This window comes from Humulus lupulus, chromosome 7 (assembly GCF_963169125.1).
Source record: "Humulus lupulus chromosome 7, drHumLupu1.1, whole genome shotgun sequence".
In the NCBI taxonomy this organism is placed as follows: domain Eukaryota; kingdom Viridiplantae; phylum Streptophyta; class Magnoliopsida; order Rosales; family Cannabaceae; genus Humulus; species Humulus lupulus.
The window spans coordinates 148,310,101-148,337,685 of record NC_084799.1 but is presented as its reverse complement, the minus strand read 5'-3'; the positions used below and the strand labels follow the sequence as shown (position 1 = coordinate 148,337,685).

Sequence of the window (27,585 nt, the reverse complement as noted above, 5' to 3'; positions counted from 1 at the left end):
TGAGTCCAAGCTTGTTTACTAGGAACTCAAATACTCACTCGGATAACCCCTTTGTGAGAATATCAGCCAACTGTTGATCCGTATGAACATATTTGATGTTGACAATTCCCCCATCAATCTTCTCTTTAATAAAGTGACGATCTACTTCCACGTGTTTAGTTCTGTCATGATGTATAGGGTTGCGTGCAATACTGATGGTAGATTGATTATCACAGTAAAGTTGAATGGGAGCATCATATTCAATCTTTAGTTCTCCTAACAGGCGTCTGATCCATATCACTTCACATATTCCGTAGGCCATGGCTCTATACTCTGCTTCTGCATTGCTTCTTGCAACCACTGTTTGCTTTTTACTTCGCCATGTTACCACATAGCCCCATACAATTGTACAATATCCAGATATAGATTTCCTATCATCAACTGACCCAGCCCAGTCTGCATCTGTGAATACTTCAACTTTTCTTTCAATAGTCTTTTTGAAGAACAGACCTTTTCCTGGTGTTTGCTTTAAATACCTCAGAATTCTATATACTGCATTAAGATGTCCTTGACATGGATCATGCATGTATTGACTGACCAGACTTACTACAAAGGCAATATCTGGTCTGGTATGACAGAGGTAGATAAGCTTTCCTACTAATTGCTGGTACCTTTCTTTGTCAACTGGGTTTCCTTCAAACATTTTCCTCTTGTCTCTGAGCTCGATTGGAGTTTTGCTAGGTTTACTGCCTAGCATTCCTGTCTCATTCAAGAGATCAAGAGTGTATTTTCTTTGAGAAACAGAAATTCCCTTTTTGCTTCTAGCAAATTCCATTCCCAGAAAATATCTGAGTTCACCGAGATCCTTGACTTCGAACTCTTTTGCCAACATTTCTTTAATCTGAATCACCTCTTCAGTATGGTTGCCAGTGACAATGATATCATCAACATATACAATCAGAACTGACATTTTCCCTCTTTTTGAGTGTTTGATGAAGAGAGTATGGTCAGTCTGACCTTGTATGTATCCAAGTCCCTTGATAACTTTCAAGAACCAATTGAATCATGCTCGAGGAGATTGTTTTAGACCGTAGAGCGATTTGTTTAGCTTGCAAACTTTGGTTGTATTGGGAGATTCTTCAAAACCTGGAGGCTGACTCATGTACACTTCTTCTTCCAGCTCACCGTTTAAGAATTCATTTTTTACATCAAGTTGATGTAATTCCCAATTTAAGTTGACTGCAAGCGAGAGCAATACTCTGATGGTATTGAGTTTGGCAACCGGAGCGAATGTTTCAGTGTAGTCAATTCGGTAGGTTTGAGTAAAACCCTTGGCAACTAACCGAGCTTTGTACCTCTCAATAGATCCATTTGCATTATATTTGACTGTGAACACCCACTTGCACCCTATTACTTTCTTATCTGGTGGTAACTCCACTAATTGCTAAGTACCATTCTGCTCAAGTGCTTTCATCTCTTCGAGAACTGCTATCTTCCATTGAGGAGTACCAAGTGCTTCATTGATATTTTTGGGAATCACAACATCTGATAGACTAGTGGTAAAAGCTTTAAATGGAGATGATAATTTTTCATAAGAGATGAATTTTGAAATAGGGTGTTGGGTGCAAGATCTACTTCCTTTTCTTAAAGCAATAGGAATATCTAGATCTGATTGATTGTTTGAGGGTAGAGTACCTGAATTTTTTAACTGAGGTGGTTCTATCACTGGATCGGCCTCTTGACTGTGATGAGAATTCGTCACTTGTTTATTTCTTTCTCTTCTGGTATACACCCGAATTTCTTTCTGCATGTTTTGATTTTGAGAGTCATGAGAAGAAGGTGGAAGATTATCTGGTTCGGGAATGATTTCATTCACTGGAGGAAAGGACACGTCTAGGGGTAATTCTAAACCCCACGACCACTGAGCTTCTTGCTCGTGATGAATAAGCTCCCCCTGAAGTGAAGTGAGAGTGAAGTATGGAGTACTTTCGAAAAAAGTTACATCGCGGGAGATGTAGATTTTCTTGGTGAGGGGGCAGTAACAGCGATAGCCTTTGTGTAGGAGAATATCCTAGGAAAACTGTTTTTATGGCTTTAGGATCAAGTTTACTCCGGTGTTGGGAGTGCACATGGACAAAGGTGGTGCACTCAAAGACTTTTACTGGCAGAGTATTTGTGGAAATGTGAGGATAGAGAAATTGAAGAATAAAATATGGTGTCTTGAATTGAAGAGGCCGACTGAGAAGGCGATTGATTAGATAAGTAGCAGTGAGTACAGCATCGCCCCAAAGATATTTTAGAACATTCATGTTGAACATGATAGCACAGGCTACTTCTAAGAGGTGACGATTTTTCCTTTCGGCTACTCCATTCTGTTGCGGAGTATCTACACACGAGCTCTGGTGAACAATCCCATTTTGTAGAAGATAGGGACCAAGAGTGGTATTGAAGTATTCAGTACCGTTATCGGTACGAAGTGTCCGAATAGATGTCTGGTACTGTGTTTGGATCATTTTGTGGAAGTTTTGGAATACCTGACAGGTTTCGGATTTGTGCCTAAGAAGGTACACCCAAGTAATTCGTGTATGGTCATCAATGAATGTAATAAACCAACGTTTACCAGAAGAAGTCGTGACCTTGGATGGTCCCCATACGTCACTATGAATAAGAGAGAAAGGACTAGAGGGTGTATACAGTTTGTGAGGAAATGAAACACGAGTATGTTTAGCAAGTTGGCAAATATCACATTGAAAATCCGCAACATTTTTATTTAAAAACAAAGAAGGAAACAAATGTCTTAAATATAAAAAACTTGGATGTCCAAGTCGACAATGCCACAACATAATTTTTTGAGAAGTTGCATCAAAAGATGAATTAGAAATAGAACTTGAAGTTAAACAGTGCAGGTAAGGCAACTCTTTGTTCGGGTGCTGAAAGAAATAAAGGCTGTCACGAATCCTAGCACTGCCAATCGTCCTCCCCGATGATAGATCCTGAAATTGACAAGAATCGGACATAAATTTAGCAAGACAGTGATTATCAGAGGTTAATTTTTGAACAGAGATTAAGTTGCATTTTAAGGAAGGAACAAAGAGAACTGATTTAAGAAATAAATCAGTAGACAATTTTATGGTGCCAATGCCTGCAATAGGTGAGTGAGTACCATCTGCAATCTTAACACTAGAGGCAGTAGAGCAGGGACTATAAGAATCAAACAAATGAAGTAAACATGTCATGTGATCAGTCGCCCCTGAATCAATGATCCATGGTGTAAGGGAAGCAGAAGAGAAATTACCAGAATGTGCAACAGAAGCACTGTGAGACTCGGGACCAGATTTGGGTTTTATGGAGGATTGACCAAGGAGTGTGTATAAATGTTCGAGTTGTTCCTTACCGAATGAAAGGGCAGCAGTACCGCTATGAGTAGTGCTATTCTCAGACTGGGTTTGGTAGGCCTTTCTGTCATTTTGGCGACGGGGAGTCCAATTTGGTGGTTTGCCATGAATTTCCCAACAAGTGGAGCAAGTGTGACCATGACGTTGACAATGATCACACCAAGGTCGATCACCCTTGCGATTAGGTCGAGGATCAGGATTTGATCTACCAAACGATGGTGGACCAGATTTTGAGACAAGAGCTGAACTCTCTACGGGCGGTAATTCTTGAGTAGTGAGCATGACGCGACGACGTGCTTTTTCACGCCTGACCTCAGAGAAAGCTTCTTCAGTGTCAAGGAAACGGAGAACGACTCACCAAACGACCCCGAACTTCATCAAGATTGCTGTTCAACCCAGTAAGAAATTCAAAGACCCGCTCTTTATCTAATTGTTGGCGCTGAAGAGTGGTGCAGGTAGCACACAAAGGAGTGGTATCCAGATACAAATCGAGTTCCTGCCACAGGTCTTGAAAGTCTGAAAAATATTGGGTAACAGTGTGATTACCTTACTTGATTTCTTTGAGTTTGGTACGAATTTCAAAAATCTGAGAGGCATTCCCAAAATCAGAGTACATCTTTTTTGCAGCATCCCATACTTCCTTAGCAGTTTTAAAAAATAAATACCTGCGACTGATCTTTGGATCCATTGAATTAATAAGCCATGCAAGTACAATAGAATTCTCATCCTGCCATACTTTGTAGGTTGAGTCAGTCAATGGAGGGGCAGGAAGGTCACCGGTGAGATATCCGAGTTTTCTACGTCCACAAATGACTAACTTTACTGACTGTGCCCACTGTAAATAGTTTCTACCATCAAGTCTGTGGGCTGTAATGTGGAGAGAGCTGGTATCATGACTATAAATGGAGGCAAAAGACTGACTTTGGGCCTGAGTTTGGGCTGGATTTGAGTTAGGCCCACTAGTTTGAGAAGAGATTTCATCACTTCACATGATGACACGTGGCTAGGGTTGGCTGACAAGTGGGGATGTATCAAATAAAAATTGTTTTATGGCAAGGAAATGCGAGAGGATAAGGAAGAGTTGGCTGAATACGTGAGAGTGAATATAAGACCGAGATTGTCGAGGAGGGCTGGACAGAGATTGCCCCTGGAGTTGCAGACCACCTGGAGCGCCGGAGATGTCGCCGAAGATGACGCCGGAAATTGCAGAAGCCGCCTGGAGCGCCAGAGATGTCGCCAGAAGTTGCGACAACCACCTGGAGCGCCGGAGGTGTCAACTGGTTTTGAAGAAGCAGCCAGGCGCCAATCAAAGAGAATAGAAAGAAAAAAAACCGTACGGCTCTTATACCATATAAAATGGTGAGGAGAAGAAAAAGGTTTATTTTCTGTGTATTTTTACAAACTAGAACTTAGGCTTATATACAGATTTACACATTAAACTATCTTTAATACAACATAAATACAATAAAAAAGAATTCCTATAGACTATAGGAAACGGAAACATCCTCCTGTAACGTATTGACATTATTTTCTGACTGTTAACAATAAGCCAAGGACATTCTTTGAGACATTAAAGTTTATTTGGAAGCCAGTTGTTCCTTCTAAGGTTAAGGTTTTTGGTTGGCTTGTAGCTTTACATGAGATTAATATGCATGATAATATTCAAAAGAAAGACCCTGACTGAGCTAGGCTGAGCTAAAGATGCACAGACAAAAATGATTATCTTTTTTTGCATATAAGATTTAAGAAGGGTCAGACAGGAGAAAAATTAAAAAATAAAAGGTGGGACAAACGGTCTACAATGAAAACAGATAACATAAACATACAAAGTACACTACATAGAAAGTTTACTATTTTGTAAATATTCTATAAGAGATGAAAGTTTTATCCTGCTGTGCTTAAATAACATTGTGGGGTTTCAACCAACCATGTGAGGAATAGCGAATTAGTGACATATATTAATTGAGAAAAACAAACATAAAAATAAAATACCTCATCACAATGAACAAACATAATGTGTATTTGGATATATAAGAGTGAGAGGGAAACAGGGAAAAAAATTGTGATCTGTGCATGATAATTCAAAGTTTAAATAAAACAATACCTGATATCCAAACTAGAATCAGCGGCCCCAAGCATACAAATAAATCGACTGGGGCAATGTTGTGAATCAAACAGAGATGTTGCCCATCTCACAGCACAATATCTCACTTCACTTTGTTCCTATGTTAACACAAGAAAATAGTCTTCATGATGAGTTTAGAGGTATAATAGCTAAAAAAAAGGGTCAAAATTCTTATTTTATTAATCTAATAGGGACAAATCAAACTATAGAAGGACATCACAACATAAAATGTATAAGTGCAATACCTCTTGAGAACTTTTCAGCAAAAGTGTCTCCAAATCTTTTGACACAGTTGTTGGTGCACCCTAAAACTCAAATAGTAAATTAGTATAAGTGAACAGAACAATCAAATAAAGAAGTTGAATTAATTGTGAAGTAAGAAACAGAATGAAGAGAAACAAATCAATCAGAGAAACTCATGTAGAAACAAGCTAAGAGAGTTACTTCACTATCACTATTTTTTTTCAATAAGAAACACAGAATAGAAATTAACTATCACTAAAATTCCACACAAACAAAAACAAATAGACAATAAAGAAATTACAATTAATGCAATCAAAATCAGTTTACATGTTTTTAATGTAAGTGAATCTAAGGGTATTTTATTTTCTGAACTGGTGAGACGGTTGAATTCTATACAGTAAATATGTTCTAATAAGATGGGATAAAGTCACTTTTTATAACTATTGGTTTATTTTATATTATAAAGTCACTTTTTATATTATTATTTTCTGATTTAGTTTGGCAGCACCTAATGTAATAGTTTTATTTCTCCTCCTATGGCTTTTTCTGTTAGTGTTACCTCTCTTTCTTTCCTTGTATTATGTTGATCATTAATAATACAAGTATTGACGTTCTATTTCGAAAAGAAAAAAAAAAGGCTTATGTCGATATAAAAGAAAAGTTTTAAATAATATTTTCAAGGAAGGTGAGAAAACTAGCATACCTTATACGTACTAGAAAGTGATATAGTTGCCTCTTGAATAATGAAGCGAAGAGACTGCGCCTCCACTTTCAATGCACCAAAAAGTCGTACCGCCATGTCAATCTTATCTCTGGAAATAGAGAATTTCACCTTTAAAATCACATTCTTAAAAGTTTGGATTAACATTTCAAGGCAGCAAAGGGGGACATGAAAAGAGTATTTTGACTTGGAAAAAGAATAACTTATACGTATGATAATTGGTACTAAAAGAAAGTAGCAAAGGAATGTACCTAAAAAGTTGAGGCATGCGCTGTGCAAGCAGGCTAATAGCTTGGTAAGCAAAAGTTTTGGTATCCCTAGCAGTAGCATCTGATTGGATTTAGTACAGTAAATCAATGTATATACATAAATCAACGTGATTGTCATATGAATAGAAAACAAGATTGCAATAATTGTTTTCTTGATAAAAAAAAATGACCAATTGAATATTTACAATAAAATTATAATTTTTCTTTTATCTTCTTTTGGAAAAAAAAAGAAAGGAAGAAGATGATATTGTAATATTAGTCCAATAAACTGCATTGCATAGGACAAACCTGACTCCATATTTGAATAACTATCGAGAGACTTCAAAATTGCATTCAGTATCACAGGACCCATAAGCTTAAGCTGGTTCATTTGTGACTGCACATCACAAGAAATTAAAAAGTAAACTAAAATAAAATAAATATTGAAAATTAAAATTAAAATTAAAATAGAGAGAAAAAGTGAAGATTTTGGAAGTAGAAAATAGAATCCAAAATTGGAAAAAAACATTCTTACATGTTTAAATACCCAGACAGTGAATTCCATTCCCAACTGCTTCAACCTTGATGTAGTATCATTTCCTTTCACAACAGACATTATAAACATAAAGCAAAGTTCAGAATGCGGTGGCCTTGCAAATACTATAAGTAAAGGGGTTATTATTAGCAACTATAACGACCCCACCCCCTTTTTTACCCTACTGCAGCTCCCAAGAAATTCCTCCAGCTAAATAATATAAATGATCCTCTCTTTTTAAAGTTACATTAAATAAGCTGTTTCTCTCCTTTTTTTTATACAGAATAACCAGAATCATGATCTCAGAGTGTTGTTTTGCGTGACTTTACTAGTTCAGGGTTCTTTGAAGAAAAAAAACTGAACTTTTTTGACCTCCACAGGGAAAAGTATATTTTTTTTTTTGAAACAAAACATCAGGACTTGTATTATTAATTGGAATATTATGCAAGAGGGCATAGAGTGAAAACACTCAAAAGTCTTATAGAAAACTAGAGTTTACATGAGGTACTGCCATTCCCTCATTAGGTCAGCGACATTTTTTTTAAAAAAATCATTAGGTCAGAGAATTAAACCCCTTTAAACTCTTTTACATTATATAACCAAACAGCTACCCAATGTTTAATCTTTTTTTCTCTTTTTGAAAAGAAAAAGAGGTTATATTATTAAGAAGGTGATAAAATGACAGTTTGTGGTATTACCTGCAAACTACTGACAACAAAGACTAGAAAATTACAACAAACAATTCCAATCCCTACATAGATCTGATGCCCACTGTTTACTCTTATCCAATAAGTTTGCCCTAGTGTCTTCCATATTTTCAAAGATTCTTTTTTTCTTCCAAGCCATAAAACCCACCAACAAGAGAAAATTCTAAAAGAAAAAAAATGTATTTCTTAACCCTTGAGCCCAAAAGAATCTAAAACACAGTAAACATTTAGCGTCTACTCTTTTTATTAATTTTCCTAATATTTCAACCTCCTGAAAGAAAAAAAAAGGTGGTCGACAAGTATGTGCTCATCAGTTGAAAGATGTGTATATTTTAAATTGTCATGGATTTGCAAGACATGGTGTTTAAGGGACTAAGAACCCAAAATAGAGCATATTTCAGAGATCAATGTTGATCAACACAAAGTTTGAGAGGGAAGCTGCTACTAACTTGTGCAAAATTTAAAAATGAGAAAACAAAGAAGCTAATACATTTCTGTATGTGTAAAGATGTCATCTACAAGATTAGAACAAAGAACTACAAACTACACATGATCAATATTTATAGAGCATTTCAAGTAGGTTTTCATCTTGACAGAGGCTGCATAATCTTTTTTATTTTAGAAAGCAGTACACAAGGTAATCTACCAACAATGTTTCATCAGTTAATATTTCAGTAGTATAGAAAGCCATTTATAGCATGAGGCCCAAATTTATCCTCAGTGAAATTGAGTTAAATAGAAAACAAAAGTGCTTTTAATTTTTGAAGAAATGAAACTGCAATTACGAGGTTTTGTTTAAAACAAAATTGTTATCATTATATTTTTTTATAAGATACAAAAATACTGTATTCAATACAAGACATAAAAAATAAATAAAAAAAAAAAAAAAGAGGGAGAGAAAAACGTAACACTCATTCCATAACAAAGAAAACAAACAACCAAAACAGGGAAAAAACTATTAGGAGGTTTTAACTTAAAAAACTAGTTTTTTTTAAGAGAAACACTTGTATTAATGATAGGAAAAATGTAGTTTTCATCATCCTCTATAAATTGTTATATATGATTAACCAAACACTTGATTACTTTATGTTACATCATATTTTTCTTACAAGCAATATAGGTATTTAAACTACAGCAATATCTGACCTCAAAAGTAAGAAAATAATAATAATAATAATAAATAAACAACAATAACTTATCTCAATAACTTCCAAGTCCAACAAAAAACAAGGTAGAAGACCTTGGAACTAAAAAATCCATACCATATATGCAGCCAAAAATGCATTGTAATGTTGGTGGGAAACTATTTGCGGCTGTAATGGATCTGCAGAAAGTGGACATCAGCTTTACTTTCAAAGTGTGGTTCCCAGGAGTAACCCTAGACTCAGGAGCAACATTTTGAGATCCCGCAGACCCTGCAGAACAATTATGAGATAAGTCAACCATGCACAAAAAAAGGAAACAGAATATATTTTTTTTTTTTGAAAAGGAAAAGAAAAAGTTTATGCCAAGTAAAACAACAAAGTATGATGGAACTCCCATGCATCAACCACAAAATTCAAGCATTCTTCTACACCAGTACCTTTAATTTCAGCTAAAGGGAAAGATGTCATCAAATTCTGGTGATCCTTAAATGATTTTTGTATGATATACGAAGATAACTGCTCTAATGTAATATTAGGCAAAAGTCAACTTTGCATCATTATATTAAGAGAACAAATCGATTTTCAAACATGAAAGTCATTTATGATTTCTGTCTTTCTTGTAGCTACTCATCAGCGTACGTTTTTTTTCAACAAAACCAAATCTCCCCAATTATGGTAACATTTTTAACAAAACAAAAGGCCCTTAAGTTCATTGATATACGCACACACACTTGAATCAGCAGAACAAAACATTGTTTGTGGAAAAATATACTCTTGATTGTTATTTTTACTTCTAAAGGAATAGCCTTTAAATAGGCTGAGTACAAAGGAATATTCTAGGTATAAACTAATTTACATTAATCACGCCTTAACTGTAAAATACTAAGTAATAATTCAAATTATTTCTACACCCTCCCTCAAGCAGGTGCATACAAGTCCCACATGCCCAGCTTGCACACTTGCTCATCAAAGCTTTCTTTTGATAATCCTTTTGTTAGCAAATCAGCAGCTTGTTTGCTTGGCACATAAACGACACATAGCTCTTTTTCTTCAATTTCTTCTTTTATGAAATGACGTCCACCTCCACATGTTTGGTTCTATCATGATGAACCGAATTGTGTGCTATATTAATGCATGATTTATTGGCACTGTATAGTTTCAAAGGATTCGCTCTTTGAAGTTGTAGTTCTTCAAGAACTAGTTTGATCCAGATCAATTCACATACTCCTTTAGCAAGAGCTCTCAGCTTCAGCTTCAGCACTGCTTCATGAAACAACAGGTTGTTTCTTGCTTCTCCAAATAACAAGGTTTCCCCATACATTGGTACAATATCCAGATGTTGATCTTCTGTCCTCAATTGAACCTGCCCAATCTGCATCAGTGAAAGCTTCTATGCGTCTTTCTCCATTTTTTCTGAACAACAGACCTTTTCCAGGTACTTCTTTAGATACCGTAATATCATGTAAATTGCCTCAGAGTGTTCTTCAAAAGGATTGTGCATATACTGACTGACCAAGCTAACTGCAAAGGCAATGTCAGGTCTGGTGTGAGATAAATAGATCAATTTTCCCACTAGTCGTTGATACATCCCTGTCTACAGGTTTCTCCTTTTCTTTCTTCTTGTACTTCCCTTTGGGTTCCACTGGGGTTGCTGCTGGTTTACATCCGAGCATACCAATCTCTTTGAGTAGATCAATAACATACTTACGTTGAGAGACTGAAATCCCATGCTTGGTTCTTGCAAACTCCATACCCAAAAAGTATCTCATCTGACCAAGATCTTTTACCTCAAACTCTTGTGCTAGTAGTCTTTTAAGCTCCTCTATTCCATTAAGGTCATTTCCAGTTAGAATCATATCATCAACATAGATAATAAGAATTACAATCTTACCATCTTGTGAATGTTTGAAGAATAGAGACTGACCTTGTTTGAACCCATGCTTCTTGATCACTTGATTGAACTTCTCAAACCATGCTCGTGGTGACTGTTTCAAGCCATAGAGAGACTTCTTTAAGTGACATGCTGTTTCTTTTCCATATTTTCCTTCGAGACAAGGAGGAATCTTCATATAGACCTCTTCCTCTAAATTTTCGTTTAGAAAGGCGTTCTTAATATCAAGTTGTTGCAATGGCCAATCAAGATTAGTAGCTATTGATAGGAGAATTCTTATTGTGTTTAGTTTTGCCACTAGTGCAAATGTCTCTGTGTAGTCCACCCCATAAGTTTGAGTGAACCCCTTTGCAACCCGTCTCGCCTTGTATCTTTCTATAGTACCATCAGCTTTGTATTTCACTGTGAATACCCACTTGCATCCTACAACATGTTTGTCTTTTGGCTCAGCAACTATTTTCCAGGTAGCATTTTTTTCCAACTTCCTCTTCAACTGCTTTCTTCCACTCTGGAATGGACAAGTCTTTATCAATGTTCTTTGGAATAATTGTCTCCTCAATTTTGGAGGTAAAGGCTCTGAATTTTGGTGTGAGACTGTTGTAGCACACTTACTTAGATATAGGATGTAAAGTACAATTCCTCACTCCCTTTTTTTTTGCAATGGGCATATCTGATTCTATCACACTCGAGCTAGGATTAGAATCAAAAAAAATTGGACTCAAAGTATCACTTACATTGGGATATGTCACTGGTTCATACTCATGGGAGACGAGATCCGTAGCTGGCGGTATTACTTGATGTTTGTCCCGTCGTCTAGTATAAACCAACAACTCTTTTTCTGGATTTATTTGGTCTGTCTTTTCCATTTCAAAAGTGTTTTGTTCAGAATTTAGCACAGAGTTAGACTCAATTGGCGAACTAGACTCAGTTGGTGGATTAGATTCAATGAGTGGACTGAATTCAGGTCCTATCATTGGTAAACAGGTATCCCAGCAGTGAGTATTCTTAACAATCCCTCCCTGAAGCGAAGTGTTGGGATAAAAAGGTGGCTCTTCATTGAATGTGACATCTGATGAGACACTAAGGCGGCGAGTGAGAGGGTTGTAACATTTTTAGCCTTTTTTGGTGGAAGAATACCCAAAGGAAAATACACTTTTGAGAACGAGGATCAAGTTTGGTATGATTAGGTCCTAAAACATGAACATAGGCTGTACAACCAAACGTTTTTAGTGGAATATCTGAGAGTAGGTGAGTATGAGGATAAATCTTAAGAAGAGAAGATATTGGAGTTTGATAGTGTAAGATACGAGAAGGCATTCTATTGATCAAATAAGCTGCTATCAAAATAGCTTCTCCCCAAAAAACCTTAGGAACAAAAGTAGTAAACATGAGAGCCCTAGCAACTTCTAACAGATGTCGATTTTTCCTTTCAGCAATCCCATTTTGTTGGGGAGTACGAACACATGAACTTTGATGGACAATGCCATTAGAGATAAGATAATCACCTAAGATGGAATTAAAATACTTTGTACCATTATCAGTGTGCAGAACTTGAAGATTAGCTTGAAATTGATTTTTAATCATTGAATGAAATTTTTTGAAGGTGGCAGTAGCATCAGATTTGTCTTTTAAAAGAAATACCCAAGTTAAACGAGTATGATCATCTATAAACGATATAAACCAACGAGTATTGGAGATATTTGTAACCTTGGATGGCCCCCACATGTCACTATGAATGAGTGAAAGGATGAGCTGCCTTATAGGGGCGAGAACAAAAAACACTTCAAGTATGTTTTGCAAATTGACACACTTCACATTAGAACATGTTCAAGTGTTTTTTTTTAAATAGACTAGGACACAGATGTTTCAAATAGGGAAAACTAGGATGTCCAAATCGATAATGCCATCTCATAATATCAATATTTGAAGCAGTACAACCAGAATGCAGCCTTTTATTACCTTGAGTAGATGAAGGGTCAACATCAAAGTAGTACAGCCGGCTACATTCTCTGGCACTTCCAATCGTCTTCCCCAAGGACAACTCCTGGAAATCACAATGTAAGGGTGAGAATTTTGCAATACAACCTTGATCAAGGGTAAGTTTGCCAATTGAGAGGAGATTACAAGATAGATTTGGCACATGGAGGACATCTTTAAGAGTAAGGAGAGGAGATAGATAAACAGAACCTTTACCAGCTACAGTTGATAGAGAGCCATCAGCAATTTTTATTTTACCAGTACCTGGACAAGGACTATAAGTAATGAACTGATGAGATTGACCAGTCATGTGGTCAAATGCACAAGAGTCGACGATCCACGACGAAGTTTGAGCATTAAATGCAACAAAAGTGTTTGGAGTGGGGAAAAATCCCAGAGAGTTTAGATCTAGTGCGGAAGTTGACTTGAGCAACCTATGGAGTGGAACAATCTGATCTGTGGTGAAAGGGAATGTATCACGCTCAGCAGCAGTCATAGCGCGCCCTTTAAAATTGTTTTCAGCAGCTGAGTGGTGAAGATTAGGCTGTTCAAAGTGATGAGTAACAACCTTAGACAGCGTTTTTGAGATTTCAGTGATGGTGGAATTATCACAAGTGGTGTTTAGATCAATTGGAGAAGTGACCATGGTCGAGTTTCAATGGTCAGAAAGGAAAAAAATAAAAATAAAAATCAACTGAACAAACCCAAAAAAAAAAAAGCAAGTGCAAGAAGATGATGAGACGATGAGGAGAGGATTGAGAAGTGGTGCAGCAAATAAATCAGCTTATAGAGCCCAGAACCGTTGAAAATCAGAGGAAAGGTGCTGGTTGGGAAGTAAAAAAAAAATTTGCGTGAACAGTACCGCGTGTGAATAGTGATGCGCATGAACAGTATTCACCAGTGATCTGGAAGGTGGACGTCGGGGTTTTGTTGATCGGAGGCTGAGCAATCTCTCTGTGGTGGAGGTGAGAAGAGAAAACTACTCCAAAATAGTTTTCTAAGATTGAACCTCAAGAGTACCAAACCCTAATTTTTGAAGAAAGGGCAGAAAAATAAGCCTAATTTGGAAAAAATTCTCAATTTTAAGCTCTTAAAGCTCTAATACCATGTGGAAAAATATACTTTCGATTGTTATTTTTACTTCAGAATTTTTACTTCTAAAATACTAGGAATATTCTAGGAATAAACTAATTTACATTAATTACACTTTAGCTGTAAAATACTAAGTAATAATTCAAATTATTTCTACATTGTTAAACAAACATTAGTAGCAGAATTAGTATGCTAACTCAGACAATAATTAATCAACTCCAAGATAATACATTAACTCGTTCAAATCAAGTAAGAAAAGAAGATAATACCATTAAACAGCAAGAAAAGTTTGTTTATGAGGTTTATAGCATCTAGGTTAGTGCCATTAGCCTTCTTCCTCAAAAGCTCGTCGCCCCTTTTTACAACAGGGTCTTGACTAGAATCAATCAACAACAACAAAGGCATTACAGATTTATAATGTATAGGTCAAAAAACAAAATGCTACACTGAGAGTGAACACGAAAATAAAAATCTACTGAAGAAATTAGTACTTACAAATCAACAGAGGCAGCCAAATACAGTGGATAAACAAGCTCTGGTGCCAGCTCCATGACTTCAACAATGTTCAAGATCCCCAACTGCTTACAGAAAAAAGTAAATAACATAAATTCTGACCTAAATATATCTTATTACAGGGGTGAAGAGCAGAATGCTAACAGAGAACCTGATTTTGATTTTGTTTTTGTTTTTTATAAGAAACATAACTTTTTTATATAAGAAACAACACTTGTATTAGTGAAGGAGAATTAATACATGTATAATAAGAAACATAACCGCACCTATTATAGATGTGAATAAAAGAATAAATAATATACACAAGATGTAAGTAAATTTTCATATCATCTTACATATTGATAAAAGCTTTTATATGAAAAACAGAAATCATATTAAAAAGAGATAAATACAAGTTTAAAAGTAGATAAGAAGTCCACACCAAAAACAAAATTACAACAACAAGCTCCAATCCTTCATAATATCAGAAAACAGTACACCCAAAACAATTTTCAGGAACTGGAAGCATACTGATTAAATTGTTCAATTTTGCTTTCCCCTTTTCTTATCAACATGAATATGTATGGATACGTGGACAACAGACACGTACCTAAATAATATATGAACCAACTTACATATAGTATATCTACATATGATTATACTTTTAGGACTGATTCACCCTTCTTTTGTTAGTTTCACAAATTTTAACACTAATAGTATTTGTAATAATGACAAAAACAACAGTGATAATACAATAACAATAAAATAGTAGTATCTACAGACTGGTAACAACAATATTGTAGGGTTCAACAGGAGAACAAGTACCAAAAAACAAATAAAATAATCTCTTAATTCCAAACCAGGGCAATCCCAAATTTACCTTCCTTGTTAAAACAACATCTCTGTCCAAAGACTGCTTCCCTGTAACACCAATTGTTTGAGAGATTGAAAGTCCAGGTGAGCATTCTCTACTGCATAGATGCACCATGCACAAACACTTTAAGAATCTCATCGTAACAAAAACTTATGCTAAAAGGGAAAAAAAATATAGTGTTGACAGCCAGGAAATAAAATCACAAAAATATGCAATATTAGTCTTTTATTGTATATAAGTTTCCTTATTTATAGGAGTTTTATTCTTTGACATTTATTGTGATTATTCTGTACAGTCTCTATAAAAGGCATACCCAGCATTGATAAAATATACAAGAAAAATAGTTTCAGATCTTCTCTCATTTTATTCTTTATGGTATCAGAGCTTTAGGTTCTTTTCTCTCCTTCTCGACATTTTTTTTTCTGTTCAGCTCCGATTGTCTTCTCTGGCAGCTTCTATCCCTTTCCAGCCAATCATCCAGGAACCCATGGCCACTCCCAAATTTTCTTTCAGTACCAGTCGCACCATTTTTCATTCCCTTCGATTCTCTGGTTCACCATCTCTCCCAACATTTTTTTCTCTGGTTCAAGATCTCACCAAATTTCTCTGTCCCATTTTTTTTCCACATCGCACAGCCCAGTCCTTCTCCAAATTGTTTAAATCGCAAGTCTAGGAGCCCATCTTCAATCGCATCAAGTCCAGATTGGTCGCTGTTCAGACCAGCAGTGTCTTTCTCACGGTTCTCAGGTGATCCTCTCTTTTCTTCGACGATGTCGTCCATTGAAGATATTTCTTCTCAGACCAGCGGGCCTACTAGCCCTCAAGCCCAAACACAATTCAGTGGATTCGTGGGCTCTCTTCATATCATAGCCCACAAACTTAAGGGTAAAAATTATTTTCAATGGGTTTCGAGTTTCGAATCTCATACTATGTCTAGCTTTGTTGCCCACTCTGGTAATTTCTCCTCTGCTCTCACCAACTCTCAAACACCATGGATAATTGATTCTGGCGCCTCTGATCATATGACCAGCTTATATTCTTTGTTTGAATCCTATACTCCATATTCCAATCCTTCTAGTGTCAGAATAGCAGATGGCACACCCTCTCCAATTGCAGGAATTGGTACTATTAAATTGTCGGCTGACTTAATCCTCAAATCAGTCCTTCATGTTCCCTCTTTAACATGCAATTTAATTTCTGTCAGTAAGTTGACTTCTGACAATCGTTGTCTTGCTAAACTTTTTTCCAATTCTTGTCAATTTCAGGAACCATCTTCGGGAAGGACGATTGGCAGTGCTAGGATTCAAGGTGGACTTTATTTCTTTGAAAATCGTCAACCAATAATACAGCAACATTATTCATCTAGTTTGGCTTCTAATTCTATCCCTACAATAACCTCTGTTTCTGTTTCAAACTCCAGCAAAATTATGTTATGGCATTATCGACTAGGTCATCCAAGTTTTTCATATTTAAAACATTTGTTTCCAACATTATTTGTCAATTGGCTAAGCACACATAGGTTGTTTTTCCTCAAAAACATTATATTCCAACCAGTCCTTTCTCTTAAATTCATAGTGATCTGTGGGGACCTTCAAAAGTCACTACTTCACATGGTCATCGATGGTTTATCACATTTATTGATGACCACACACGTCTTACTTGGGTATATCTCCTCAAACACAAGTCAGATACATTTCATGTGTTTCAAAATTTCTATAACATGATTCAAACACAATTCCAAACATCTATTCGTATATTACGAACAGATAATGGCACAGAATATTTCAATTCTATCTTAGGAACATAGCTCTCCGAAAAAGGGCTTATTCATCAAAGTTCATGTGTCAATACCCCTCAACAGAATAGCATTGCTGAACGTAAGAATCGCCATCTCTTAGAAGTTGCCCGAGCTCTACTTTTTACTATGCACGTTCCTAAGTACCTTTGGGGAGATGCCATCCTTACCGCTGCTTATCTCATCAACCGTCTCCCTAGTCGTCCAATTGGTTTTCGGACACCATATTCTCTTCTTCACACTTCATATCCTCATCTATCTTCAAACACTATTCCTGTCAAAACATTTGGGTGTACCGCCTTTGTCCATATTCATCCTAAAGATCGCACCAAACTTGACCCTAGGGCCATTAAAATTGTCTTCATTGGTTATTCTTCTACTCTAAAAGGCCATCGGTGCTACTGCCCTCTTACCAAAAAACTCCTTGTCTCCAAAGATGTCAGTTTTTTTTAAAACATTCCATACTTTTCCCCCACCTCACTTCAGGGGAGACCAATACTTATCAAGAGAATGAAGCTCAATGGTCATGGGGATTAGAGCTACCTCTGAGTCAATCCATAATTCCATCACATCCCACAAACTTCTCTCTTCTAGAATTGACTCACTCTCTTCCAAAATCGACTCACCCTCCAACAGATTCAAATTTAAAAAACCTTGCCTCATCTTCTAAGTTAATAGAAACAGATACACATCCTCCAAACCAACATCAAGAGCTGCGTGTTTATTCTAGACGACAAAGAAATAACCAAATCATGAATCCTCAACACAGTCAAGAAGCCAACCCGATGGTAGATCCTCTTCCTCCAAACGAGTCAGGGAATAATCACTCAAACACTGATCTAGACATTCCAATAGCCTTGAGAAAATGAATTAGGTCTTGCACTCAACATCCCATCTCCAAATTCATCTCTTATTCAAAGTTGTCATCCTCATTTAAAGCTTCCACTTCTAGTTTGTCAGATGTTTTTATTCCTATGAATATTGAAGAAGCACTTAAAATTCCCGAGTGGAAATCAACTATACTAGAAGAAACAAAAGAGCTCAAAAAAAATGACACTTGGAGATTAGTGGAATTACCTCCTGATAAAAGTGTTGTGGGGTGCAAATGGGTGGTCACAGTCAAGTATAATGCTAATGGCTCTATTGAACGGTACAAAGCACGGTTGGTAGCAAAGGGATTCACACAGACCTATGGGATTGACTACACTGAGACCTTTGCTCCGGTTGCCAAGCTCAATACTATCAGGGTCCTACTCTCACTTGCAACAAATCTAAAATGGGAATTACATCAACTAGATGTACAAAATGCTTTTCTGAATGGAGAACTTGTAGAGGAAGTTTACATGAGCCAACCACCAGGCTTTGAAGAACTCCTGATGCAAAGGTTTTCTGCAAGCTTAACAAGTCACTATATGACCTAAAACAATCTCCTCGAGCTTGGTTCGATCTGTTCTCGAAAGTAGTCTTGGGTACACACAAGGTTAAACCGATCATACACTGTTCATTAAGCAATCAGAAAAAGGTAAAATTACTATCCTGATAGTATATGTCGATGATATAATTGTCACTGGAAGTAATACTGAGGAGATAAGTGTAATCAAAGAGATGATGGCAAAGGAGTTCGAAGTCAAAGATCTCAGGGCATTAAAATATTTTCTAGGTATGGAAATTGCCAGAAGCAAAAAAGGCATTTCTGTATCTCAACGAAAATATACTCTGAATCTCCTAAAAGAAACCGGGATGCTCGTTTGCAAGCCTAGCATAACTCCAATTGAACTTGGAGACAAGACTAAAATGTTTGAAGGAGATCCAGTTGACAAAGAAAGATACCAACAGCTAGTAGGGAAGCTTATTTATCTATCTCACACTAGACCAGACATTGCCTTCGCTGTGAGTCTAGTAAGTCAGTATATGCACAATCCATGTCAATGCCATCTCAATGCTGTTTATAGAATCTTGAGATATCTGAAACAAGCACTAGGAAAGGGACTATTCTTCAAGAAGACAAATGAAAGAAAGGTTGAAGTCTTTACAGATGCTGACTGGGCTGGATCAATTGATGACAAGAAATCTACATCTGGTTATTGTACCCTACTATGGGGTAATCTAGTTACTTGGAGAAGTAAAAAGCAAATCGTTGTTGCAAGAATCAGTGCAGAAGCAGAATTTAGGGCTATGGCTCACGGGGTATGTAAAGTTATATTGCTAAAACGACAGCTTGGAGAATTAAAGATAGAATACGAAGCTCCTATCCAATTATTCTGCGATAACAAGTCCACCATCAGTATAGCACATAATTTTGTACATCATGATAGAACCAAGCATGTAGAAGTAGATCGACACTTTATCAAAGAAAAAATTGATGGAGAGATAATCAGCATTAAGCATGTGCACACTGATCAACAATTGGCGGATATACTAACTAAGGGACTATCTGAACGAGTATTTAATTTCTTTACAAACAAGCTTGGACTTATTAACATTTACAGTCAAGCTTGAGGGGGAGTGTTGACAGCCAAGAAATAAAATCACAAAGATATGCAATATTAGCTGTAGTTTTTAGATGTGATGGTTGTAGTCTTTTATTGTATGTAAATTTTCTTATTTATGGGATTTTTATTCTGACATTTATTGTGATTATTCTGTACCGTCCCTATAAAAGGGCATACCTAGCATTGATAAAATATACAAGAAAAATAATTTCAAATCTTCTCTCATTTTATTCTTTAGTTTTAATACTGCTCTAATAATATACTATGTACCGCTGCCTTGTAACTTTGGATGCTACCATTCTAAAGTCAGGACCCACTCTTTTCAGATTTGAGAATAAGTAACATTAGAATTTTGATGAGTTTTTCTCCAATTGTTTGATAGAAAATCATGGAATTGGGTTGGGATGGCCATCAATTCATGAGTAAACTAAGTATGAAAGACAATTTGAAAATCTGGAATACGAGGATGTTTGGAGAAACAAACAGAGAAAAACAACTCAGGGGTAGAATACAAGCACTTGATCTAAAATATACACAACAAGATTAAGGAAGGAAAGAATAGAAAGAAAAAAAACGGAAATATGTTACAGAAATTGATTATATTGGAAAGGGCAATCAGACAGACATTAAAATTTCAATACGCATATGAAGGGAATGCCAGTTCCAAGCTATTTCAAAGAAGCTCTATTCATGCAAAATAAGTGAGTATCGACCTATCAATTTGATTACTAGTTGTTGACAATTATGGAATTCAAAGGGTGTGACTTTCTAGTTCCCTCATTTTTAGGGATTGTTTAGTATTTTGTAATTAAAGTTGTGATTAGTGTATAGCCTATATAATACTAGCCCTAAGTTGTAAATTTGCATCACAGAAATAAAATATAGAAAGAAAGGTGATCTTTTCCTCACCATTTTTACATGGTATCAGAGCTTTAAGGCTCCTTCGATCCTCTCTGTTTCCTTTTGTTCCCAACTGCATCTTTCTTTGACATCCAGTCCTCTCGGTAGTCGGGCAACATCTCAGCAGTTCCAGTTCGACCACTGTCACCCAGTTGCACGGCCTCCTGCAACGCTCTCTGAAGCTCTCGGTCGAACCCCATTGCATCACTTCGACATCCTCTCCAGTCGTACGACGCCCAGAAGTTCTCGGCATCCTCTACAACTCAGGAGCTCTCAGCCACCATCTCCAACATCACTCTCGCCTAAGCTCTCGACTCCAGGTCTCTTGGCGCAACCATCTCGTCCCAATCTCGGTCGTGCACAGTCCTTAGACGCTCGGACTTCTCAGAAGTTCAATTGGTCCCTGGGTCGCATAAGTCATCATGTATAAACGTACAGGAAATTCAACTCAAAAGATTGGGCCTTACTCGGCCCAAACACAATCCACCGACATCCCTAATTCTAATCTCAATTCGACCCATCATCAACCCATCATTGCACCTATCAAGTTCAGGCCCACAATCAGTTTTTCTCATAACAATGGGCCTACCCAAATCCAAGCCCAATCTCAAGCCCATAACCAGTTCACCTTTGCTTCTATCAAAACTAGTAAATTTTCTTCAACTTTCTAAACACCATGGATAATAGATTCTGGTGCAACTGATCACATGACAGGTTTCCCTCACTTGTTTGATTCATATTATTCGTGTTCCACTAAATCTAGTATCAAAATTGCAAATGGCTCTTACTCTCCTATTGTAGGAATTGGCATCATTGCATTGTCTATTGATTTACATCTTAAATTGGTTCTTTATGTACCTTCTTTGAAATGCAATTTAATCTCTGTCCATAAGTAATCACTACCTTGTTAAATTTGTGTCAAATTCTTGTCACTTTCAGGATCTATCATCGAGGAGGACGATTGGTAATGCTAGGATTCATGACGAACTTTATTTCTTTGATGGACAAAGAAGAGAACAACCTTCTCAACTTCGTTAGGATTCAAGTTCTATTTCTAATTCCTATGTTTCAAAATCTGATTTTGATTCAATTTCTCAAAAAATTATATTATGGCACTGTTGACTTAGGCATCCAAGTTTTTTATATTTAAAACAATTATTTCTCTTTGTTTATTCATAAAAAGGTTGCTGATTTTCAATGTGATATTTTTCAAACACACACGAGTCTCCTTCCCATCCTCTCTCTTATTCATAGTGACATTTGGGGTCCCTCGAAAGTAACTACTTCTCATGGTAAGCGTTGGTTCATTAAGGAGAAGATTGATGGAGGAATTATCAGCATTAAATATGTCCAAACAGATCATCAGTTGGCTGATATTCTCACAAAAGGGTTAACTGAATGAGTATTTGATTTCCTAGTAAGTCCAGCTTGAGGGGGAGTGTTGACAGCTATGGAAATCAAAGAGTGTGACTTTCTAGTTCACTCATTTATAGGGATTGTTTAGTATTATGTAATTAAAGTTGTGATTAGTGTAGAGCTTATATAATACTAGTCCTAGGTTGTAAATTTGTATCATAGAAAATAAAATATAGAAAGAAAGGCGATCTTTTCCTCACCATTTTTACACTAGTCTCAAAAATAATTAATAAGGTGCTATCTAGCATATGAAAATAGTGTTGTCAAAGTATAGCATCGAAGGCTTAAGGGGGCATTTATTGTAGGTAGACAGGTTCTTGATGTGGCTATGATATAGCTGATGAAGTTGTGGATGATTATAAGGCGGCTGACAAAACAAGAATTGTTCTTAAGAATGACTTTGAAAAGGCATGCGACAAAGTTGAATTGTCATTTATAGATTTGGTTATGGAAAAGAAAGGTTTTAGGCAACAATGGAGATCACGGATGGGAGGGTGCTTATCATCAGCAACATATTCAACCTTTTTAAAAAAAAAAAAAAAACAAAGGTCACATGTGTATGTCCATGTCCATGAGTAACCTCCTCCCAAATTTATTAAGGGCCCTCACTTATGGCAGAGGAGCATCGTGATAACAATTACCAACAAAGGATGGCCTCACTTATGGCGAAGCGACCTATTCAATCTTAATAAACAATAGACTGTGACGAAAATTGGTGATCCACTTTTGCCTTTCCTATTTACTCTAGTGGCAGATGGCCTAGTCAGATTGCTAGATAAAAGCAAATCTAAAGGGACATTTTCGAAGGCTTTGGCGTTAGTAAAGATAGAGTAAAAGTCTCCCACTTACAAATGATACATTGTTCTTTTACTAAACCAAAGATACAAAACTTAACCAAATAATAGCTTTTACTAAAAGTCTTCTATCTAGCCTTGAGTGTGTGGCTATTAACATGAGTAAAAGTGTGATTTTATGGATTAACCTCAAGGATTGATATGTTAACAAGCTAGCAAATTTATTGGACCCTTCAGTGGGAAGCTAGCCCATCAAGTATTTAGGTTTCTATGGGTGGTCCACTCACTTAGATTAGACTTTTTGGGACCCAATTTTGAATAGCAAAAATATAATAAAAAGGTGTGAAATGACTAGTTGGTTGTTGCCTTTGGGTAAGCTTAAAACTCAAGAAAATATATATAGAAAATTGTTTCCATACAATTCTCCTCTGTAAAACAAATAGTACTGAATCTAGCAAACATATCTTTGTCCACTACCCATTTGTTGGCATTTTATGGTCAACTATGTATATCATATAGAAATATGATGTTTCTTGGCCTGCTAGTTGCCGAGATAGTATGCAGCAAATGGATGTCCTGGGTGGCTTTAGGGGTGGTACTAGAGGCAAATAGAAGTCTTTACGGAACATGGTTGTTTTGGCCCTTTTTGGGGTTGTATGGTAGAGAGAAATAATAGGATCTTTTAGGATTAGGCAAATGGTCTCTCTTCCTTATGGGATAGAGTGAAATATTGAGTGGGTATTTGGATCTTTAAAAATAGAGTTTAAAGCACTATCTTTATCGGTGCCAAATATTGCTTGGCACTTGTGGATGTAACTTGAGATGATGTCTGTAGAAATAGTGATAGCGTGTATTAATACCTAAGGTGTGTTGTATAGCTAAGCATAGGTTGTAATATTTATTTCTTTCCTTTTTAGCTATCGTGTACATTGTAATCTGTCTATATATTGGCCTTTCTATTCTTCAACAAAATTATATTAGACGAACTAATGCCAAAAACATACATGGTATCAGAGCACTTGTAGTCCAAAATTGGGAAATCTTTCCAATTTTTTCCGTCATTTCTTAAAAAAATTAGCGTTTCTTTCTTTGAGGCTCAAACTTAGAAATCCTTTTTAGAGTTATCTTCTAATCTCACCTCCTACCCAGAAAGCTTGCCCTACCTCCGATCGGCAAAACCCCAAAGTTCGGGGTCCAGAAGAGTGGTGTGTGAGTCACACGCGCCGCCACACTCCTCGACGTCTTCTCCCACATGCGCGCACATGATAGCGCCACTGGCCACCTTTCTTCAGCGTCTTCCTCCTCAGCACATCCTGCTTTGGCTGTGAATCTTCATCTCGGGTTCTCCCACCATTTCATCAAAGAGTTGCATTTTTGTGCTAAGTTTTTTTTATCTATCTTGAGTTCATAAACTTTTTTTTTCGCTGCCCATTCATCATGAAAATCCAATCTCCAAATTTCATGGCTACTCAATCTCAGTCAATCAATCTCAGAAATTTGTTTCAACTTCATGGGAGCCGAGACCAATCATCACAAAGTTAGCCACATCTCAAAGGAACAACGTTTGCCACCTCTCAAAACACCTCCACCCCTCTTCGACACTTTATGCACCAGCCACGACCACATACAATTGAGGCAAATGTAGTATAATGTGTCACCAAAGTTCTTCGTCTCACACATTCACTGCATCCGCCAACAAAGGTCTTTTGATAGTGGATTCAGGGGCTTCTGACCACATGACGGGTGATTTACAAGTCTTCACCACCTTCAAACAATGTGCTCATTGCCCCACAGTCAAAATTGTCGATGGATCCCTCTCAAAAGTGATAGGGATTGGTTCTGTAAAATTATCAGATAATTTCTCCTTTCATCTTTTCTATTTGTCCCTAAATTAAGTTGCAATCTTCTCTCAATAAGCAAACTCACGAGAGACTTGAATTGTGTGACTAAATTCTATCTAAATCTTTGTGAATTGCAGGTTGTGGGCTCGACGGAGGCGATTGGCAGTGCTGAAATGCATGATGGACTCTATATTCTCAAATATTCTCCTAAAAGTAAACAAGTTCACAAATCAAGTTGTAGTAACCAATTAAATTCTATTTCTCATTCTGTCTGTTTCGAATAACAATCTTATTATGTTGTGGCATTTTTGCCTTGGACATCCAAATTTTGGTTATCTTGAAAAACTCTTTCATCGGTTATTAATCCACAAACGACCAAAATTCTTTCATTGTGAAGCCTATCAACTTGCTAAACACACTCAAAACTCTTATCCTAGTTTTTCTTATAAACCTTCAAAACCTTTCTCAATGATACAAAGTGATATTTGGGGACCCTTGTGGTAACAAATATCAATGGATCTAGATGGTTCGTATTCTTTATCGATGATCACACTAGGAGAACATGGACTTTTCTCGTGAAAGAAGAATCAAAAACTGTTTCTATCTTTAAAAAGTTCCATTCCATGATTCAAAATCAATTCAACCAAAAAATCCAAATTCTGAAAACTGACAATGGGAAGGAATATTTTAACTCCATTCTTGGTCCATACTTGTTAGAGCAAGGAATTGTTCATATTAGTTCATGTGTTGATACTCTATAGCAAAATGGGGTAGCTAAGAGAATAAACAGATATTTTCTTGAAGTTTCTAGATCCATCATGTTTTCAAATCATGTTCCCAAATAGTTTTGGGGGAAGCAGCAACCTATCTCATAAATCGTATGCATAGCCGAGTACTACAATTCAAAACCCCAAAAAATCTGTTACTCGCAACATTCCCTCGTATCTCAACTTTCTCCTCAAATCTTCCACTAAGTCTTCGGTTGTACTGCTTTTGTTCATATTTATGATCACAAAAGAACAAAGCTTGATCCAAAGTCTCACAAATGTCTCTTCATCGGCTATTCCAGCACTCAAAAGGGCAAATGTTACTCCTCAGATACAAAGAGGGTTTATAACACTATGGATGTCACTTTTTTTAACACCAATCTTTCTTTTCCAAACCTGGTATTCAGGGGGAGCATTCAAAGGAATATCAGAGGAAACTCTTCAGCGTCATCAGGCTGCATTTCTTCAACCCAATGTCTTGACACATGAACAACATCAAACTGCTCAACCCTTACCTGTGTTGTCACAGTCAACTGGTTCTCCCTTACCTTCTTCTTTGCCTATCCAACCAGATCTCAGCCCAGAAAACACATCCAGCCCGTCCTCCTCACTTCCTATAGTCAGTCCGACCTCATTTTCCTCCGATGGAAATCCAAACACTCAAATGTACTGCCACTTCAAACTCGAGCACAATTTGATATAGGTAACAAAGAACTTCGTGTTTATAGCAGGAGAAAAGTTGAGAATAAGAGGTCAACATGCAAGACAAGGACTGTTCAAAAACTCATCCAAGCTCTCGCAACCTTGAAAATCATGAAGGTAAGGATTCTATGACTCGTGAATTAGTTTCTCCTACTATTAATGACATTGACCTGCCTATTGCTCTTCAAAAGGGTGTTAGAACTTGTACTAATCACCCAATAGAGAAATATGTTGTTTATAGGAAACTAACACCTATGTACCGAGCCTTTGTCTCTTTCCTTGATCTTATTCAAATTCCTACAGACATTTATGAGGCCTTGAAAGATCCTAAATGGAAAATTGCAATCGATGGAGAAATCAATACTCTCGAGAAAAACGGTACTTGGGTTCTCACTAAGTTACCTCAAGGAAAGCGGACAGTTGGTTGTAAGTGGATTTTCACAGTCAATTATAACTCAGATGGGAGTATCAACAGATTCAAGGCTCAGTTGGTCGCGAAAGGATTCACTCAATCATATGGTGTTGACTATTAGGAGACCTTTGCTCCTGTCACCAAGCTTAATACAGTAAGAGTGTTGTTATCAGAAACTGTAAATTGTGATTGAACCTTGTATCAGTTGGATGTAAAAACTACCTTCTTGAATGGAGAACTCGAAGAAGTCTATGAAAATTCCACCAGGGATAAAAAAAATACTCCAGTGGTCGAGTAGTGTGCAAACTTCAAAAATCTCTTTATGGCTTGAAACAATCACCTCAGGCATGGTTTGATAGATTTGCAAAGTCATTTATTAAACATGGATATACTCAAAGTCGGGTTGATCATACCCTGTTTGCTAAGTTCTCTTCACTTCAACAGGAAAGTTGGCAATTCTCATTGTGTATGTGGATGACAATCCTAACTGGAGTTGATTCATGCGAAATTTTAGATCTTAAAAGACTTCTTGCCTTAGAGTTTGAAATCAAAGATTTAGGATCCCTCAAATACTTTCTTAGAATAGAAGTAGCTCGATCCAAAGATGGAATTGTTATATCTCAACGAAAGTATATCCTAGACCTTTTAAAAGAAACTGGAATGAATGGGAGTAAGCCTGTTGACACTCCAATGGATCCAAACTTGGAAGCAATTTGAAGTGAAGATTCAACTCCAGTAGAGAGGGGGAGTTATCAAAGATTAGTGGGGAAACTAATCTATCTCTTATACTAGACCTGATATCGCTTTCTTTGTCAGCGTGGTAAGCCAACATATGTACAATCCTTTCGAGGAGCACTTGGAAGCAGTTCGTCGTATTCTAAGATATTTGAAAATGACACTAGGTTCCGGTTTGCACTTTAGAAAACACAACAATCGAGACTTAAAAGTCTCACAGATTCTAAATGGGTTGGAGAGTTAACTGACAGACGATCAACCAGTGGTCATTGCACCCATATATGAGGTAATTTAGTCACTTGTCGCA

General features: G+C 36.7%; 1 protein-coding gene across 1 annotated transcript in view; it reads right to left on the bottom strand.

Moving 5' to 3' along the window:
• LOC133788708 (uncharacterized) overlaps positions 1-27,585 on the bottom strand; it is a 70,333-nt gene that overhangs the window by 34,201 nt on the left and 8,547 nt on the right. Inside the window, exons 6-15 of the mRNA XM_062226289.1 lie at positions 15,431-15,521; positions 14,554-14,636; positions 14,328-14,434; positions 9,216-9,368; positions 7,247-7,311; positions 7,021-7,108; positions 6,715-6,793; positions 6,446-6,554; positions 5,745-5,804; positions 5,479-5,597 (exon numbers count right to left, since the gene is read on the bottom strand). Of these exons, the coding sequence (XP_062082273.1) occupies positions 5,479-5,597; positions 5,745-5,804; positions 6,446-6,554; positions 6,715-6,793; positions 7,021-7,108; positions 7,247-7,311; positions 9,216-9,368; positions 14,328-14,434; positions 14,554-14,636; positions 15,431-15,521 (954 nt within the window). The remainder of the gene's footprint in view (positions 1-5,478; positions 5,598-5,744; positions 5,805-6,445; positions 6,555-6,714; positions 6,794-7,020; positions 7,109-7,246; positions 7,312-9,215; positions 9,369-14,327; positions 14,435-14,553; positions 14,637-15,430; positions 15,522-27,585) is intronic.